This window comes from Lissotriton vulgaris, chromosome 3_1, assembly GCF_964263255.1.
Source record: "Lissotriton vulgaris chromosome 3_1, aLisVul1.2, whole genome shotgun sequence".
NCBI lineage: Eukaryota > Metazoa > Chordata > Amphibia > Caudata > Salamandridae > Lissotriton > Lissotriton vulgaris.
The window spans coordinates 1,232,754,171-1,232,774,990 of record NC_141689.1 but is presented as its reverse complement, the minus strand read 5'-3'; the positions used below and the strand labels follow the sequence as shown (position 1 = coordinate 1,232,774,990).

Here is a 20,820-nt window from a genome sequence, read left to right as displayed (position 1 = left end):
GGTTCTGGTTAAAGTGAAGGTAAGCAACACCAACCAAAGGGCACAGAGGGCAATTGGAGGTGATAAGCATAGATAGTGATTGAATACGTTTTTTATGTTTATCTTGCAGCATTTAGGTCCTGAGGAGAACTCCAAGAATTAAAGGAGTTTGAAATGCGTAGACCTGTTTTTCTGCCATAAAAATTGTGTACAAACTCAAATATTTCCAACATAGTTCATTTTTGTTATCTATGGCATGTATTTGAATGGTTCTATATAAAAAAGAGGAACAAATTTGTATAGGATGATTGATGTGTTGAGTGAATGAGAATAGAATTTGAATGGGAATAGAGTATGAATGTATGAAATGGAATGAAGTGGGAGGAATGTCGGATGAGTAAAAGAATGTATTATAATGTTTATAGATGCAATATATAATGATTCATAGAATGTATTTTTGAGTTGTAAAAACAAATTAAATAAAAAGGATTTATTTCTGACGAAAAAGGTGGTCTATGGTGTATGTTGTTGGACTTTCAACATTACCTCTTGAAATTGAATGAGCAGGAGTAAGGTATACGTATTGGCAATTGTTCAGTGACTTAGGGAGTGGCAGTTTTTGAAAGACATATAGAATCTTTGACAGGATCATCATTTAATATAAAGCTATGCGACCCATTACGTCTGCTGTAGCTTTCCATGCGGGGGGCTTGAGGCTAAAGACCAGGTAAGTTCAGTGTGTAATGCAACCCAGATACCCACTTATTTGAAACTGAGACGGCGGATAGGAATAGTATCCTTGCAGTCAAAGCAGTCTCGGATGGGGCCAAGGGCACACACACACACTGATTTGGAGGTGTTCACCCTGAACCCGAAGCCTCCCAGAAGCAGACCAGGAGACAGAGACAACAGGTGCCACTCATTGCAGGGTTCACCAGATAAAGCAGGTCATCCGCATAGAAGGCTATGTGATCTTCGTGGTCCTCACTCCAGCCCCACCTGAGGATTTGCGCTTCTATGCAGGTACGTTATGCCAGTGTCTTGATCACAAGCATGAAGAGGAGTAGTGACAGGGTACCACCCAGTCTTGTCCCTTGGCTGATGGGGAAGGCGTGCAAGAGGACACCAGTTATCTGAACCCTCACAGTGTAGTTGTAGTAAAGGTCCCAGATCATTGCACAGAAGGAAGGCCCAATCCTGACGTGCATCCGTGCTAGCTGGAGGTAGCCCCAGTCCACTGTGTCAAATGGGTTCTCAAAAATGGTAAAAAGTAAGGTTAAGTCAGGAGGCAGGAAATGACAGTTGGCCAGGGCCACATGCAGGTCTCGAAAGCAATGTTGCGTGCTATAGGCCGGCAAGAAGCCACATTGGTTGGGGTGTATCAGTATGTGTAGGACCTGTTTGAGAGAGGTGCCAGCAAAGAACTTCCTCATTAATAAGGGATATTGGGCGGTAATCAGTGCATGCTCGGTGCATGCTGTAGATGGAGGTTGCATTTGGGAATCATTAGGAAAGTGGCAGTGTCTACCTGCTCGGGAAAGGTGCCTGACGACCAACTTCCTACTATAGGGGGGTCAGAATATCACAAAATGCACATTAGCACTCTGCGGGAAAGCTGTCAAGGTCAGGAGTTCTCTCAGGAGCCACCGCTGACAAGGCAGCTCACATCTCTGTGGCTTAGAAGAGCTCGTCCACCATTCAAACCTCAGGCAGCGAGAGATGGGGAGAGGAACGTCACTGAAAAACTGGGTGGAGAAATCCGTGTCTCCCTTGGGGGGAGCCGTGTATAAGTAATAATAATAGCGGGCAAATGCCCTCGTAACCTCATGGAGGGTATGGCCTCCCTGATAGTTACCAAGCTCATCGATGATTTCTGGTACGATTTGGCTAGCCAATATAGCAGCTTCATGTTCTTGGCCCTGCACCTGTAAATTCTGGCCATTGTGGTACAGCGGAGATGTTTGGCAGCCTCAAGGGGTTGGAGGGGAATTTCTGGAAAAATAAGTCTCCGTTGTCGGGGTATCACAGCCAGAATCCGCCTGAAGTTTTCCCTCCAGTCAGAGGGCAAGTGCCTCTAGCTGTGTAATGTGAAGATAGTGGGCACACTCTTATACCCGGAAGCACCCCATGGTGAACTCCTGTATAGTTGCTTTGCTGGTGGCCCAGAGGGTGCCGACAGCAGCAACTGAGCTGTCGCTCCTGTGAAAATAGGCTTGTAATTTGACACCCAGGGCCCGGACGTAGACAATACTTGGAATTAAGACACCACATAGGTGGCACACCATTCTTGGTGTAGCCAAGATAAAGACGAGCAGAGCGTGGCCCGATATGCCTCAAGAGAAAATTTGGGCATGGGGGATGGTGTGTGAACTGATGACTTCTCCGGTTCCAAACCCTTTAGGCATCACAAAGGCCTAGGGCGGAGGCCCAGTCAGAGAGACAATGGGCTGCTGAGCACCTAGGTACAGAGGAAGGTCCTGTGGCATTTTCTTCAGGGATGGAAACTACACTAAACTCATCTCAGATCAGTGTCAATCCTTGTGGAAGATCAAGCAGGATCTCGGACAAATCACGGAGATAGACACCAAGGGCTACGGAGGGAGCATAAGCACTCACTAGGTTGATATTCTGGCCTTCGATCTGTCCTGTTAGTGCAAGGTAGCGGCCATCTTGGTCTCGGACTTTACAGGAGACCAAGAGGGGTAAGGAGTGCAGCAACAGGATGGCCACTAAACCGGGACCCACAATTGTAACCCGCATGAAAGACCATGTCATATCCTCTGTGTACCAGGACGGGGCAAAGGTTACCCATCAGGTGAATCTCTTGGAGCAGGAGGACTTCAGGGTGGTGTTGGTGGGCAAAGGAGAGGACTGCAGTATGTTTCACCTGGTCCAGGAGGCCATTAGCATTCCAGGACAAAAAACAAATGGACATCATCACAGGGGCAAAGAGTGACTCAGGCGACGGGATAGAGAGACACCCCAATGTATATGGGGTCAGGAATATGCACCTGCACTGCAGAATGAGGGGCAATCCTTAGAACATGCAGCACAGAACATAATGTGAGTGTGTGTCAAAACATAAATGGAAACCAACAACAAGATTTGTAACATAACAGTACCAATTTCTGAAATAGCATTAACAGTATAATGAGTCCCCACACCCAACTCTCCCCGCACACCATACTTCCACCCTAGAAGTATCTGTCACCCTAAAAAGGTAAAGAAGGCAGTACAACAACATGTGTAAAGGGAATGATGAAACCCTCCTCATTTAGGGATAGGTGACTACCATTGGAGTAAGATGAACAATGTTTTGCTGAAAATGTGGTTGTGTCCCATAGACATTAAGCACTGTAAAGGTTTCAGAGCGGGACTTTGAGAGAGATCTGTGACCGATTGGTTCTCCACAGGTAAAGAGGATCTGAGCTCCGCTCCCCTTCATCAGTGGCCTATGGGTGCTACAATAAGAAAGGAGAGTGTCCTCGTGTTTGGCGAGGCTGCGAGGGATACTTGGAGGGAGTAGTGTGGTGCCTCTTCCTGGAGCGAATGCGGTATTTGTGTTGCTTGGGTGGCGGGGTGTTCCGGGCCGTCCCAGTGGGCCCAGATCCTCTCGGCGAGGCGTCTGCATGGGTCGGGAGGGGAGTTGCTCCCTGAGTCGCAGCCAGGCCGACTCTGGATTTTTCAAAGGAATAAGACTTATTGGTATGATTCACTCGGAGGCTGGCAGGAAACAGAAGGCGGTATTTGAGGTCCATGGCCCTGAGCTTCTGCTTGACCTCAGTGTAGGAGCAGCGTTGTTGTTGCACTTCCTGGGTGTAATCAGGGAAAATGAGGACCCTGGCATCTCCACAGTGGAGCTCTGGTTTGGGGTGGGCCTCCTTCGAGATAGCTTCCCTGTCTCTTAAGTTAAGGATGCGTGCAATTACCGGTCTGGGCGAGGCAGACCCCAGGGAAGGTTTAGGAGTCAGAGCCCGGTGGGCCCTTTCTATTGCGAACCAGGAGGACAGTTGGTCCGCAAGCATCTAGGACTTAATCCATGTTTCTAAAATGTCCGCAATTTGTTGAGGTTCAGTGCCTTCAGGGATGCCAATAATGCGCATATTGTTGCACCTGGACCGGTTTTTCCCATCTCCGGCACAGAGATGTAATTCTGAGGTGCTTATGAGTAGGCTGGTGACCTGGGATTTAAGAGCTGAGACCTCATCCTCCACTGTGGAATTCCAAGTCTCAACCTTGATGGACCGGGCCTTGGTGTTTCGGAGATCCTGGCAGAGCGATGCCACATCCATGCACACTTTCCTAAATTTAGTCTCCCCAGCTGTTTGTGATGTTTGAATGGCCTGAAGGATCGTGGCAAGATCTCCATCAGTTGTAGGGCGTTGCCCCACCCCCAGTCACTCCAGGTTGTTCCTTTAGATGGTGTATTGCTCCATGTGAGTTTGTGAGGTTCCTGGCGGACAGATGTATCTTTACCCATGGCTTTGGTTCAGGGACTTTATTCAGCACCGCTTGTGGTGGAGATTTAGCCCGCTTGCCAGAGCACCAGTGTAGCACGAGCATCTGATCTCATGGTGGTAGAGAGTGTCCTCCGAGACTAGGAGAGGGAGGTGGAAACAGCGATGTAGGCAGTCATTGGGCATCTCCAAGGTCTTGGCGGCTAGGTCTCATAAGGTCTCACCCAGGCAGGACAGGAGCAGTGTAAGGAGAAAAGGGGGTCCCCAGCTCCCCAGCCCAGCCACTGCTCAGGGGAGGAGAAGCGGCAGAGTATAGCACTGGGCGTCTTTGCAGGTCTGCTGAAGTACAGCTGCGGAGAGCCCAAGCAGGCTAAGGGGGAGGATATCCTCTATCTGGGTTATCCAGCCAAAGTAGGCCGGTGTGAGGCCCAGTGGAGGCTGAATGGGACCACTAGCCACCACCCCTTGCAGGTAAATGCCAAGCAGATCGCTGGATCAGTCAGCTGCTACCAAAGCAATGTGTGAGGGGCAATGGGGTGAGTCAGAGAGTGGTAAGTGGTGATGGGGCTGGCGACCAAGGCCAACTTGGCACCTCTGCTCTAGCCGCTGAAGGGAGTAAGTCACACCGTCCCTGAAGCAGGTCAGGCCCTGCAGTATTCACCATCCACACCATATGGAGCCCAAGAAGCAAGCAGTCCAATCAAGAAAGGTGTACTGATTGTCACTCACCACCGCAGCACAGGCCCCGGTGGCCTTGCCTGTTCAGTATGTCATCATATCCCAGAGTCTGGCTGATGACAGCTGATTAGCCAGAAACCAGTCCAGGATACTTGTTTTTAGTCCAGGGAAGACATGGCTTGGCAGTTCAGGCTGGACTGTTCCCATGAGGCACAGGGTCAGACTAATTTGCATATGGCAATGTCTGAACTGGGGTGGTGGAGTGAGCTAAAGAATGATGATGCATTAAATCCAAATCAGGGGTGAGTGTTTGATTTGCTCCAGCGCTCCGTCCATCATCCCCTTTGGTTTTGCTATGTCATATGAGCTGCAATCAGTCACTCCCGGGTTTTAGTTGACAGAATGTTGCATTCTGGGACTTGTAGCTTTGTTGTCAGCATATTTGCGGGCCCAAATCTCAGATATAAGTGCAGTCCTCTAAAAACGAAGTTCCAGCGGAGAGTGTCAAGCATGACATGCGGGTCACTCAGCAGCCACTGCAAAGGGTCTCGTTGAGAACGCCATGGTGTCTCGAGAGCAAGTCTACACCTCCGGTGATCAGATTACCGCACCCTTCCATGCACTCTAAGGATAGTTGTACCGGGTGCCGTCCCAAGGGCGCAAAGCAGAAAGGTGAGACAGGCCCTCCGCACATTCCTCTCGAGGTTTCAGAGGAGCGCAGGGTGCGGCGGAACGGATGGCGTTCCTAAACCTGGCAGCGGATCAATTACCTTGTGCGCAGGACACCGAAAGAGGCGCTTTATTACCATGCGCGAGGCCGCGTCTGATGTAATTAAAGAGCAATGCCGGAAAAGTTGCTCAGCCGGTTGGGGCACCTGCGCTCAGGCCGTACTTTCCTGACAAGTCACTAGTTACAGTCCATCATTGACTGCAACAAAGTGCTCAGGAGTGTTTTTTTAACCAAAGCACCAAAAGAGATATGTACCAGTAAGGAAGGGAGAGCTCTTTGGGCTGGGCACCTTTTAGGACAGAATTTACTGAGGATTATTCAACACCCCCCCATCTTAAAAGCAAGTGACTGTCACAAGCCTACACTAGTTGGTCGTGGAAAGTTGTTGTGTCCACTTGGCTAAACCATTCTTAGCCTAGATTGGCCACATGGGGTATGTAGAGCCAGAAACACCTCAGATTACTTGTTGAGGCCAAAACTGTACATTTTGGGCTAAGTGCTGAGCACCAACTAATATTTCCACCACATGCCAAAATAAACCGTAAAATTAATGACTCCTAACCTTCCACCATACTCCTCATTCTGCCACACTTCAGACATCTCACTCTACTACATTTCACAGTGCTGCCCATACACCTCCACATTTTATCACCTAGGATACTACTCAGCATCCCTTCCCTCATCACACTCACCATTGTGCACCCTGTATCACACTCCACCTCATTTAAAACTCACCAAACTCCACTTTGATCAAATGCAGTTCAGCATTCCAATCCCCATCACCCTACACACGATCACGCTCTAACATTCAATAAGCTACTCCTCTGTATTCTTTAACTCATCACCACACTACCGCACCCTGCACATTCCACCCACTCAACCACACTCCCTTATACTGCAAACTCCAGAACCCTGCATCACACTCAGCTCCATTTTTCCTACCTCTGTACCTTCATTTTTTTATTTTATTTGTTTGCGGAGTTTTATATAGCGCTGACCTGACCGGTGGGTATTGGAGCGCTTTACAACAATTATCAGACATGTTAAACACAAATACAATGATGCGGACAATCCCAAAATACAGAAACTGAGAAGATACAATGCCAGAGAAAAGGATAGAGGGCTAGCTGATGTATAAGCAAGGCAGAGTGCAGAGTCAATAGTTAGCGCTCCAACAAGTCCTATCGGTTCACTAGGGATTGATCGAGGAACATGATTTTGAGCTGGCTTTTGAAGTTTGTAATGGAGGGATTAGTTCTGATGTGGAGAGGAATAGAGTTGCATATTTTGGGCGCGTTTCCTGCAAATGATCTAGCTGCTGTTTTTTGTTTACAAGCTTTCAGTGGAATGAGTAGAAGGGTGTTTGAGCTTCGGAGGTTCCTGTTTTGTCCTGCTTTTTTGAGTTTGGCCGCGAGGTATTCAGGTTTGCCGGTGTGTAGGGCTTTGTGAGTAAGACAAGCTGTTCTGAAATTAGCCCGCATTTAGACTGGGAGCCATTTGAGTTCTCTTAATGCCGGTGAGATGTGCTCAAATTTCTTGAGTCCAATGACCATTCTCGAAGCCGCGTTGAGGGTTCTTTTAAGGCGGCCAAGATGTGATTTTGGAATTCCTGTGATGGCTGCATTACCGTAGTCTAGTTGTGACAGCACCAATGATTGAGTGGCTTGTTTGAGATCAGTGGGTGGGATGAAAGGTTTGATTTTGTTCAATAACCTTAGGCTGTGGAAGGCGCTCTTGGCTGAGTTATTTATATGTTTGGTCATGTCCAGTTTTCGGTCTAGAGGAGAACCATTTGAGGACTAGCTTGTCAAGCCTGCCCTTTCTTGCAGAGCTTTGATGAGAAGTTTGTGGTAACCGTATCGAATACAGCCGATAGGTCGAGGAGAATGAGGAGCCAGCATTGATCTGAGTCCAGAGCTTTTGGATGTCATCCATGATGTTGAGGATCGCGGTTTCTGTGCTGCAGCCTTTCCTGAAGCCAGATTGATGGGAGTCAAGAAAGTTGATACTCTCCATGGGGAGAAGTGTGGCTCAATGGTTAGAGCGGCAGACCCTGATGCAGAGGTCTAGCCCGGGACCAGGGTTCAATTCCCCGCCTCGGCGGGTCTTGGGCTCAAAATTCCACGGACCTGATAATTCTCGCCTCAGTGCCTATTCCAATCATGGAGTCCCACTCTGCAACTCTTGGCAATAGCTTGCTTAATCTCCACAACGGCCCTCACAACGCTAAGGATGCCTGGCCTCCACCTTGGGGGTGCCCAGGAGTGGACGCCTCACAGGAAAAGCCAGGATGTGTTCCACAGCGGTATTCGTACAAGCGCCTTGAGACCCTTGCGGGTGAGTAGTGCACTATACAAGTATCAATTTACATGTGTTGAGTTAGTTGTTGTAATACACATCTTTCTAGGATTTAGGAGGTTGGAGACTGGTCTGAAGTTGTTCTGATCTGACATATCTAGGCCAGGTTTTTTCAGCAGGGGGTGACTTGACTCACTTTGAGGCAGTCGGGGATGCTTCCGCTATTAAGGGAACTGTTTATGATCTTGCACCAATGTGGAGCTAGGGAGCATTTCAGTTTTTGGTCATTTGCTTAGGTAAAGGGTCTAAGAAGTGCGTGGAGGGCTTGGAGTTGGAAATCAAGTTGATTATCTCTGCTTCATGAATGGGTTGGAAGAGTAGCCAGGGTTTGGTGTGGGGTGAGAGAGCGGTGCCAAGGGATCCAGTTGTACAGCTATTAAGAAGGGAGCTATTATGGACCAGAGAGAGCTCTATCTTGGAGATCTTATCATTGAAGAAGTTGGCGAAGTTTTCACAAAGATCTTTGGATGCCTGAACAGTGGACATGGCTGGTTTGGATGTTTGTTTTCTGATGATATTAAATAGCTCCTTGGGTCTATTCTTTGCATTGTCCAGTGCGGAGTGGAAGAATGAGGATATTTTCTCCTTGATGTGGATGTTGTACTTCTTCCAGACTGATCTGAGTTGATCACGGTGGAAATTGGTAGGATTATTCCTCCAGCACATTCCAGAGGCTCTTAATAGTCTCCTTTCTTCGTTTATGTCTGAATCAAACCATGATCTGGAAGGGATGGCTCTGCTTTTTTTTTTTCTTCAAGGGAGCTAGTTGATCCAGCAGGTCCCCCATTTTTGAGTTGTAGAGCAAGGTGATATCTGTTGTAGAGAGAAGCTTGTTGCCGCTGGGGAGTAGCATACTTAGCCTTTCTTCCATGACGTCGAGAGCAATCTTGGTAAGATTTCTAGACCATTTGGTAGGGTCTTGTGTGGGAGGCCGGAATAGCACTTTTTGGTTGCTATGGAATAAGATTGAATTAGCGTATTGCTCGATTCGTTCCAACGTAGGTTCAGATCACCTAGAATTAGGTTGTTGGCGTCTCCGAGTGCGTAATGTGAAATCAGGTCGGAGAAATGTGTTCCCCGAATGTGGGATTGTTACCTGGAGGGTGGTAGAGAAAGTGACAGATTATTGGATTGTTGGCCTTAGTTTTGATGTTAACAGTAAGGCATTCAAAGGAGTTGTAGTTACATACGTCCATTTCGATGATGTCAATGTGATCCTTGTGAATGATAGCGATACCTCCACCACGTTAATCTTTCCTATCTTTGTTTATGAGAGTGAAACCAGGAGGCACAAGCCTATATAAGCATGGTGAGGAGATCTCATTTAGCCAGGTCTCTGTGATAAACGCAATGTCAATGTCTTAAGAGAGGACGGCTTCTGCTAATTCTGTTGCGTGTTTAGTGGCTGATCTGCAATTGATGAGCATACAGTTGGTGGAGAACCCTGATTTGCTGAAACTGTTTCCCGGAGGGGCCCTAGGAATGGAGGTGAGGAGGGGTGGGGGGCTGGGGTTTTTTGTGGGGGGATGTTTCTTCTGACGCCCGTGATTACTTGAATTTTAGAGTTGGGGGAGGTTGTGGGAGGTGGGTTATAGGTGGAGGCTAGAGCTGCTGCTTCTTCTTCAGAAATTGCCGCTATGGGTCTGGTAAGTCTACGTGTCTGGGTCTCTTCAGACGTTGCAGCTATGATTCTAGTAAGTCTGCATGTCTGGGTCTCGACCTCCTTACTTGGGAGACTTTGTTTCAGTGAAGACGGGGCTATGGATTTTGTGTGACTCGGTAGCAAGGTCTCTACTATGCTCCTATCTGGTGTTTTGGAAGGTTAAGGTTGGTCAGAGAAGGAGATCAAGGTTGGTGTTGCTGGGGTTTTCGGGATTTATCGAGGTTGGCTAGGATTTCGTTTAGGCCCAGAAATATTATTTCTAACTGACTTTCTAAGAAGGTCAGACGGTGCGCCATGTTTTCCAGAGCAGGGGAGATGACGGCTGGGTTCGGACCTTCCTGAGGTATAGGGGGCTTGCCAAAGTAAAGTTGTTTTTTGCTGTTCGTGTCCTTTGCTGTTTGTATTGTTATGGTGCCTCTCTTTTCGGCCCTTGTCGAGGGGTGCCAAGGGTCGTGATGGGAATTCAGCCTTGTGGTTTCTGCAGGGGTGGCATAGTGGGCGGGGGACGTGAGTTCTACAGGGATGCTGAACCGGTCTGAGGCCAGAGCCCACGGTGTATGGTCCGCGTGTTCCTGCAGGTGCGACTGGGGAAGAGGCGGTTGGGTTTGATGGTCATCGCAGGGTAAGGGGATGTGCTTTGCAGGGGTGCTGGTGTACATAGAGGTTCGGGAGGGGGTGTAAGGGGATTGGGAATGAATGTTTGCTCTATCTGGAGGGACAGGTTGTCTGGGGAAGAGAGTTGGACCGAGAAAGGTCGGGGTTTGTGGAGATGGGTGGTTCGGAGTGTAGGGAAAAGGTAGTCAAAGGTCTCTAAGTTCTCATTGTTAGCCTGTATCAAGATTGTGCCATTTGAGTAAATGGTCACTGAAGTGTTCCCCTTCCTAGTTAACTGATTTGTGAGAGAGGTCAACAGTTTGCAGCTGTGTGAGGTGGTCATAATTTTGGTGATGCGGAGTTACGTTCTCAGTGTGTTGATCCAGTTATCCGAGTTATCTGAGTGAAAGATGAGATCCATCTTTATCAGCCCTTTGGAGAAGAAGTGGTAGGTATCTGTGAATAAAGTATCTGGGTGTTGTTTGATTAGTCTATGTTTAAAGTTTCTTTTCGCTTTTGGGGAGAGGTTCGGGGGAAAGATAATTGCAAAGGGGTTCGTGCCTTGTGGTTTCATGTGGGTCGAAATAGAGGGGTTGTTGTAAATTTGAGTGCTCGGAGACATTATTGCTTGTCCTAGAGTACGGAGCCATACTTCTGCTATGGTGCGGGATTTGCCTAGATCAGGGAGAGTTACCTGGGGGAGGCTGTACGCTCTGAAGGAGGCAGGGTACTCTGGAAGGTGGAGCAGCGCACAAAGGGTCTTGCTGGGATAGGGTCCGAGGGGCTGGATTAAGTTAGAGGCCGTGGTGCGTGAAGGAGTGGGTAGGTGACAGTGGGTTCGTGATGTCTTGTTCTGCGGAGAGGGGACGTTAGTGTGTTAGACTGAGCTGCAGGGGTACTCACCCCATGGATGCGATGTGGCAGGTATTATGGAGGTAGATGGGAAGAGGAAGAGCAAGTGTACCAGTGAGAATCGCGGGCTGCAGGCAGTGAGAGGAGAGGTTGGATTCACTCGAGGGCAGCCCTCTTTGGGGTAGGCAGTCTCGATTGAGAGCTGCTCTTCCACCTGGTTCAGTGGTCACACCTTTTTTATGATTGATCTTCTTTTTTGTAGATTTGAGCTTCTTTTGCACATTTACCCTGAGGCAGAGGAAGTGATTCAGTGAGCATCGGGGGCTGCAGGCAGTGCAAGGAGGGGTTGCAGTCACTCTAGGGCGGACATCTTTGGGGCAGGCAGTATCGATAGAGAACTGCTCTTCCACCCGATACAAAGGTTGCGCCTTATTTTCCAGAAATATCTGAGAGCCTCCTTAGCACATTTATCCTGAGGCAGAGGAAGTGATTCAGTGAGCATCGGGGGCTGCAGGCAGTGCGAGGAGGGGTTGCAGTCACTCTAGGGCGGGCATCTTTGGGGCAGGCAGTATCGATAGAGAACTGCTCTTCCACCCGATACAAAGGTTGCGCCTTATTTTCCAGAAATATCTGAGAGCCTCCTTAGCACATTTATCCTGAGGCAGAGGAAGTGATTCAGTGGGCATCGGGGGGCTGCAGGCAGTGTGAGGAGGGGTTGCAGTCACTCGAGGGTGGCCATCTTTGGGCCAGGCAGTATCAATAGTGAACTGCTCTTCCACCCGATTTAAAGGTTGCACCTTATTTTCCAAGAATAAGCCTCCTCTGCCCTATTAACAAGCAGAGGCAGCTCACACTCCCCAAAAAGTGATTCGGGGAGCATCGGGGGCTGTAGGCAGTCGAACGAAGGCTGCAGTCACTCGCGGGCGGCTATCATGGTGACAGGCAGTATCGGTTGATGTCTGCTCACCCAGACGGTCAACTGTGCGTGTCTTTCATTATATCGTTGAGCCTCCTCTGCTCTATTGCCTAGAGGGGGAAATTCGCACTCACAGTCAGGTCCTCCGTTGCGCACAGGGGCTGAAGAAAGTTACAGGAGAGGCTGTAGTCACTTGGGGGCGGCCATCTTAGGGTCAGTCTGTCGCATCGGCGTATACACGGGACGCCCGACTTAGCTGGTTGTATGCTGTGTGATTTGTGGCGTGTTCCTCCTTCACTGCAGCTCTGCTACGGACCTCCGACATGGCTCCCGTGAAGTGTGGCGGGCTAGCGGGGGGTCGGCTTGGAGCTCCGTTACATTGAGCATCCAAGGAGGGCTTCAAGACTTCCCAGGAATATCGGGCGAGGGAGGAACACGGAGTGCTTATGCTCACCGGATTGCCTGCTGATCGGTCCGGTGAGTCTAAGGTGAGTTGGGTTAGAGGCTGAGGTAGGTAAGTTGGGAAGGGGGGGATTTGCACTAGGTTAGTGATCCCCAAGCCCTGGAGCCCGAATCCGACCTTCCTCCCTCTCGTGATTCGAAGTTTTTCCCATGGGAATCTGCGTGCCTCCTCACGAGGTGGCAGCACTGGATTTTTTGTCCTCACTTTGTACAGTATTTTACAACCAGCGCCTACAAAAAGGTTGAACCAGTGAGGCACAGGGATAAATGAGTATGAATGCAGTGAGGTGCAATTAAGTGTGCTGGAAGGGACATACAATAAGATATGCGGGTAAAAGGAGTGTGTGCTTGCTGCACCTTTTGTGAGGTTTGATACATTTTACTGTATTGGAATTATGAAGTGTGAGCTCTATTTTGAAAATATAAGAACAATAATGATTTCGCAAAATACCCCCCTCCCTCTCCCACGTAAAGAATAGCCTTGTGTCATTCTGACCTCTCCACTTCCGGGCCTGTCTGGAAGTCCCTTTTTTCGTGTAATCCTGGCTAAACTACTGCTATCTGAACCTGTGCCTTGAACTGCAGTTCAACTGAAATGTGCTCATATGTTGGTAAAATTTGTTTCAGTATTTCAGTTATAACTGACATGAAAAAAAGAAGGCATAATTAAAACCAATACCAAACCTTTGGCAGATGAAAGCAGTGACAGTTTTGAACAGCTCTCGCTCTCCTGTTCATTCTGTGCTCCAGACCGTGCACAGAATCAGTCAGGAGAGTGCCTGGCCCTTACCGCTGGCTTCCATCCACATCAAAGGCGCGCCATTTATACCTTTAAGGGAGGAACGTTTGTGCCCCTTTCAAATATTTCAGAAATACCCTTCGAAAAAAGGGAAATAAATGCAAACTGAAGGTCTCCTGTCCTATGGGATTCCTGCCAGCATTGAAGGTGAACTTTTTCTGTCCTCTGGCATTTTACCCTTTTTTGTGAGCCTCCTGGAGCCTTGCAGTATTAGTTTGTTTATTGATGAGAAAAAAGAGGCAGAGGGAGATCGGGATACAGCTGTCTGGATTGATGTTTCCAAACTAAAAGAATCGTCCATCATAGTACAGCAGGGCATTAAAGACGCTGAAATGGCGTACTACAGTGTCATATGCACTGGAGGCCAACATGACCTTAACTTACCTTAAGATCCATCCACACAAACCATTTCTAAAACAAACATAGAGCACACTCATTACTAACCTCACACGCCCAAATACCAGCTAACAGGTATAATCAATTAAGGGCAGCCCCATATAATAAAACAATAACTGTTAATTTGTGTAATAAGTGGTGCTCCTGTAAAGTCTTCCAGTGCCTTCTGGTCGAGTCCTTGCTGAAAACACTACTAAACAAGCGCGCACCTCGCGCTGAAGTTAAAAAAACAAGTTTGAGGAGGAAGCAACAGGGGGAGGGGAGAGAGGAGGGGGCCTTTGCCTGTTTCCCTCACGGCAGCAAGCAGGAACCCTCTGTTAATTACAAACAGATGGTCTAAAAGCTCGCTCCCGCAAGGGAATCGCCAAACATGCACAGGTTGCCATTCAAAGCAATGCAATGCATGCACGTTTTTGGCAGCAAAACGGAATCGATTTCTAAAGGTCTTTTCTTATGCAGCGCATGCGCACTGCGTAGGCAAGACCTAAAAATTATGATTGGACATCCCAGTGCAGTAACCAAGTCAGTACCCTATGATGAGAAAGAAATACTATAAAGGGACCTTCAGAGCTGGACAAAGGTTTCCAGGAGACTGAAAAACAGAAACTTCACACCTATATCTCACATCTCATCATCCACCACACTGCTGAGTACTGCTCCCATAACACAATACCCACTCCTCGGTGGTCATCATGCCTGACACAGAAACCCTTCCCACATAGGATCACAAAACAAAGACAGCCATCTTCCTATCACGCACCCTACATGGCAGAGCTTGTCCATGTAGGCAAGCATTTCACATAGGGGTTGTAAGTGCTATATAAATGCTGCAGTACAATATACAGGTCTTCTAATAGAGTGCTCTATTAATTATCAACTCAAATCTTTGGGAAAGCAAAAAAATTTATGCAGCGTGAACGAAAAAAAACTGAAAGAGAAGCAGCATGTACCTGCACTATTTTGAAATATGCATTTCTCTATTCACAGGCAAAATACTGCTGCGCTCACATATAAGGCTTCTGATCGCGTTTTACAGCTTGCATGTCCGAGACCCGTGCACTCAGATTATCGTGCTGCTAGAGAGGTAAGCAAGTGACTTCAAACGGGGAAAAAAAGGGACGGAATAGATAATAGATCAAGGGGCATTTTTACAAGGGGATTGCGCCAATGGAATGCCACTTTTACCGACATTTCGATGGCACAATGCCCTGCACTATATTTATAAAGTGGTGTTAAGCCACTTGTTGTGGCTTAGCACCGCTTTGTAAATATGGTACCCTTTTATGCAAGTATCTACGTGAAAGGGATGTTGCTGTGGACGTTCCACTGTAACACTCATTGCTTTTTGATGCTGCCCTAGATTTACAAGGATTTATAAATCTGAGGCAACGCCAAAAACATACGCCGTGCAATAGCACGTGTTAAAATGGTGCAACGGGGAGAAATACTTTTATTTCTCCTTGTTTTTGCTTTTTCTATGTATACTGATTTCTGCATGCAGCACACATAGAAGTAGCAATTTGCCATTATTTATTGTTTATGTGCAGGATGAAACACCTTTCTGTACATAAACAATCATTCCCTACAACACAGGCATCCTTGCACTATGGCGCAAGGGTGTCTGTGTTGGCGCTAGGCAGCTATGTTTAGCGCCAGCGTGAGGGAAAACACAGAGGTGTGCTGTATTGTTTTAAATACAGGCGTATTGGAAATGGCAAAGTGCGGTTCCACAAAATGTGCTGCTGTGCCGCACTAGCCATTTCCTTGTACATATGACCCCAAATCAAAAAAAGATATTTGCTTTATTATCGAAATTGAATACATTTCACCCTGCCTTTTTAGGTCTTGCATAGGCAGCGCATGCGCTGCCTCTACGAGGCATCAAGTAATTAGTATGTTGGGGTGAAGCTTCGCCTATTGCCTGTCATTTCTGTTGCGTCTTTCCATTAGTTGAACTTAGTCATTGCTCTTGTTAGCTGGTTTTTATTTGGCTATTGTATTGTAATTGTATTGTAATTGCATTTATATAGCTCTTACTACCCCTGACGAAGCGTCGAAGCGCTTTTTCGGCGGGTAGCACGCTACTCCGGGATCCATATAGGATTAGTGTTGAATTAATATAGTGAAACATGCAAATACGTTTTAAGTGGTGGATAGGTTAGTCAGTTCTTTGGATTTGGAATGATAGCAGAAGGATAGAGGAGGACAAAGGTTTGTATTTATTTATCGCTTGTTGACGCACGCTATTCAGGAAGCCTATAAAGGATTAGTGGTGAATTAATATGGTGAAATATGAGGTAATTTCAGTGGTGGATATTAGTCTGTTACTTGGAGTAAGAAGGATAGTGGAGGGATAAAAGGGGAAGAAAGATTTGCATTCATATAGCACTTGTTACCCCTGATGGGTGTTGAAGTGCTTTTCTGGCGAGTAGCACGCCACTCCGGAACCCATAAAGGATTAGTGTTGAAAATTAGTATAGTATAAATATGAAGTAATTTGAGTAGTAGATAGGTTATTCAGCTATTTGGGCAGTATATTAGTATAGTTGAATATGGAATATGGAATTTGAGAAGTGAACATGTTAGTCTGTTAATTTTGATTGAAAAGGATAGTGGAGGGATGAAAGAGTGAAGGTTTTTTTTTAGATCTTAGCAGTAGGAAAAGGCTTTTGGATGAGTAAAAAGGAGTTTTGGAGGGAAGGAGTCAGAGGGGGGAATTTTGAAAGGTTTGTTTTAGGGGATCGGTGTAGTGAAAAGAGGTGTCAGATGATGCAAGGAGGGGTAGAGCAGGAGAGAGTCTAGAAAGGGTTAATTTGGCGATCATAGTAGTGGTATGGGGTTTGGGATAAATGAGAGAGTGGATGTAGAGGATATATTGATAGATGTATAGGATGAAAGATAGGGTAGTGCATTAGAAGGAGTAGTAGAATGAAGTTTGAGATTAGTCAGAAGGTTGGGCTAGAAGATATATTGAGCGAAGTATAGGCTGAGAAATAGGCTAGTGCATTGGAAATGCTAAATTAGAAGAAAGTGATAAATATATAGATCCATAAGTACATTGAAAGTATATAGATGCAGAAAGTAAGTATATTTAGATTAAATATATTGATAGAGGCACATGATGAGAAATAGGGTAGTGCATTGGATATGCTTTTTCAGGAGAAAAGTAACAGACACAGAAATCCAAGTACATGGAAGGTACATAAATACACAATGGAAGTATGTACATGTAGACTGAAAGATGATTTTCATTTATTGATGAATATTATTATTATTATTTATTTTTTATTTTCTCTTAACAACATAATTATTTGACATGTTTTATAAAGTAATACACAAAGATAGGTACACATCTATAGTGAAAACAAATGCTTATATACAGAGGGATATGCTGTAAATTTCTGTTTCCGTATGGTGCTTATGTGGTGAAGAGCCAGATCTTGAGTAGTTTTCTGAAGATAAGGTGGTTGTCAGTGGATCTTATGTTGGGGGGTAAAGAGTTCCATAGTTTGGCTGCTTGAACAGAGAAGGATGTGCCACCTATGGGTTTTTTTCTTGTATGGTGGGATTTTGAGGCAAGATGCTCCTTTAGAGCGGAGGTTCCTTTGTTGAATGTGTTTGGTGATTTTATTCCTGATGAAGAGTGGTCTTATTCCATGTATTGCTTTGTGGGTAATACAAAGCAGCTTGAACGTGGATCTTCTGGCAACCGGTAACCAATGCAGGGCTTTCAAGGCAGGGGAGATGTGGTCTTGTGGTTTGATATGCAAGAGTAGTCTGGCAGCCGAGTTCTGAACCCGTTGTAGTCTTTTCATGGTCGTTAAAGGTGATACGTGGTAGAGGCTATTGGCGTAATCGAGTTTGGATAGAACAAGAGAGATGGTAGCTTGGACCTTGTGTGGGAATCTCAAATGAGGGAAAATTCATTGCAGCGTTTTTATAGTAGCCAAGCTTGATCTTGCTAGTTTATCCACTTGTACATTCATCGACAGCTTGGAGTCCATGGTCATTCCAAGGTTTCTTACTTCCTTCGATACTTTAGGCAGTGATCCCAGTTCATCAGGCCATACGGCAAGCAGGTTGTTTTGAAGCATTCAATTTGAGATGGCTCCAAGTCATCCACTGATCCACTGCTCTGAGACAGCTGAAAATTGGTGATTTTCCAATGTCTTTGGGGCATTCCAGTTGAAGGAGTATTTGCGTGTCATCTGCATAGTTGTAGCACGTGAGGTGAAATTATTGATCAGTACTGGTGAAGACTTCATGTAGATGTTGAAAAGCATGGGCGAGATGATAGAACCTTGAGGTACCCCTGCTTTTGTGAAGTACGGTTTGGACGAGAAAGGTGGGGTGTGGAAGATATTAGTTCTGTTTCGAAGGTAGGACGCAATCCAGTCTAGAGCAGTTCCCTCTATGCCGGCTCCATAAAGTCTTTGTTTCAGAGTGTCATGGTCAACCTTGTCAAAGGCAGCTGAGAGGTCCAACAGGAGTAGCGCAGCAACCCCGTTGCGGTCAACTGTATTCTTTAGGTCATCCCAGATGGCAAGGAGGGCAGATTCAGTGCCTCTTCTCGGACGGAATCCTGTTTGGAAATCTGAAAGTATGTCATTCTCTTCAATGAATTGTGACATCTGGGCGAACACTGCTCTTTCTATCAGTTTGCCCAGGAAAGGTCCATTTGTAATGGGTCTGTAGTTGTCAGGGTTCAGCGGGTCCAAGTTTGTTTTCTTCAGTAAAGGGCATATGTATGACCTTTTGAGTTCTTCTGGAAATATTCCAGTAGTTAAGGAATCGTTGATGATTCTTCTTACTGGAATGGCAGCGGAGGTTGTTAAAAGAATTGTCTTGAAAGTTTGTGGCGGACAGGGGTCAGAAGGGCTACCGGCAGGCCTCCATGCTTTGACCAGGTCCATAAATTCATCGTGTGAAATGTGTTGGAAGGAACAGAGAAGCTTGATTAGAGCATTCTTGGATAGTTGTTTTGTACAAGGGTTAGTGCTCGTGCTTTGTTTCTGTTTTAAGTACGGGTCCAACCTGTCTGCTTTGTCCATGTAATGATTTGCCAGTTTGTCTGTGAAATCTTGAGTAACAGGATGAGTTCCTTCTAGGCATTTTGGTTTTCGAAATTCGTTGAGTATTTTATAGAATTCTTTATTTGCACATTTAGCGTTTTGAATTCAGTCTGAATAGTACCTTTTCTTAGCTTTTTTGATAGCCGACTTATATAATCTGTTAATTTTTTGTAGGTGAAGTTTGTCTTGTTTGGCGTTTGTTTTGAGCCAGGTATGTTGCAGCTTTCTAATTTGTTGTTTTATGTCTTTTATTTCTATGTTTCTCCAAGGCATTTTTTTCTTTTGTTCTGTTGTGTGTTTTTGAGTGGTATCAGGATGTCAAAAGCTTTCTGTAGCCACTCAAATAGATTCTGAACTGAATGTATGGTTTCCAGATTTATACTGAATGTTAGTTGTGTTTCCAAGTGTTCCAAATTGAGTTTGTTCCACGGCCAATAGGTGGATGGATGTAAGGTAGTTTTAGGTGAGTCGCTTAGTGTTGTTTTATGTTGGAAAGCAAGCAAGTGGTGGTCTGACCATGTGACTGGAGTTATAGTTTGAAAGGTAACTAGTTCAGTATTAGCAAAAATGACATCTAGGATTTGTCCAGCGGTGTGTGTCGGATTGGGGACAATCTGATGTAGGTTCAATGCGTCTAGGCCGGTGATTATTGTTTTTAGATGGGTCAAATTGGTTTTATCAAACCAAATGTTAAGGTCACCCAGAAAGCATAGGTTGGAGTGTATTGTTATCAGGTTTGAAACTGTGTCTAGAAGTGCGTCTGGGAATGTTGCCTTGCTAGGTGGAGCTCTGTAAAAGAGCAGGAAGTTACAAGTGGAAGACGGTGTAGGATTGCATCTTGTAAGAAGAGCCTCACAATTCTTTATGGAGATGTTGTCAACTTTAATGATATGTATTGTTTGCCTGAATACAACAGCTAGACCACCTCCTTCTTTGGCTATACGATTTTGGGTGATTATTTGATAGCCTAGAGGAAAGGCTTCATGCAGGACTGGAGCCATATCCTCTCCCAACCATGATTCGGTTATGAATAGTATGTCTGGTTTTGCATCGGTGAGAAGGTCGTAGATGTGATGCTTGTTTTTAGAGAGGGATCGAGCATTTATTAGTAGACAGTGTTTTGTAGAAGAGTGATCAGTATTGTGTGGGTGTGTACCAGGTGTGTTTTTAGTGCTGGTATTACCTGTATTAGGATAGCAATTGTGTAGCTGTTCTTTATCGTGTTCCTCATCCAACATGCTAAGAAGACATTTTGGTGGGTCTGCATGTGTATGTGTTGGAGATGGTGTTTGAGAGTGAGTTGGAGTACTGTGTTGCTTTTGTGGTGTAACATTGTTGTGAGGTAGCCTTGGGGAAGCAAAGTTGTGAGGTGTGGCATGTTGCTTATATTTTTTGCGTGTGTTTAAGGCAGAAGGTGTATGAGTCATGGGAGGTGGTGCAGCATGAGGGTCATGTTGTAATGTTCTAAATTGTCCAATAGATGAGAGGCTGTTTGTAGAGAGGTGCTGTATTGCTGTATCTGTGTTAGGTGTGTTGGAAGAGTGAACACTTGGCATTGGAGTTTGTTCCTTTGTGTGCTTTGAAAGGTGGGTATATGTATGTATTTTGTGATGGTAAGTATTATGAGGTGTTGCGTTCTGAAGATCTTGTTGTGCTGGTGTGTGTGATATGTTTTGCTTTTGAGGTGTAGTGAAAAGGGGTGCTGATGTATATGTTTCATGCACTGGATTTGGTTGTGTAGTATTGTTTGTGAGAGGAGGTTGTGACGTAGCGGGGGTGGTGATGTGTTTATGAGTAGAGTGTATGTTGTGTGTAGGAGGGAATGAAGTAGAGGTGAGAGTGTTTATCTTAGACTGGTTTGTTA

The 20,820-nt window shown here is 46.1% G+C and overlaps 1 protein-coding gene across 1 annotated transcript in view; it reads left to right on the top strand.

Moving 5' to 3' along the window:
* Window positions 1–20,820, top strand: part of SPMAP2L (sperm microtubule associated protein 2 like) — an 839,782-nt gene that overhangs the window by 607,960 nt on the left and 211,002 nt on the right. Inside the window, exon 9 of the mRNA XM_086963162.1 lies at window positions 14,872–14,968. Within this exon, the coding sequence (XP_086819288.1) occupies window positions 14,872–14,968 (97 nt within the window). The remainder of the gene's footprint in view (window positions 1–14,871; window positions 14,969–20,820) is intronic.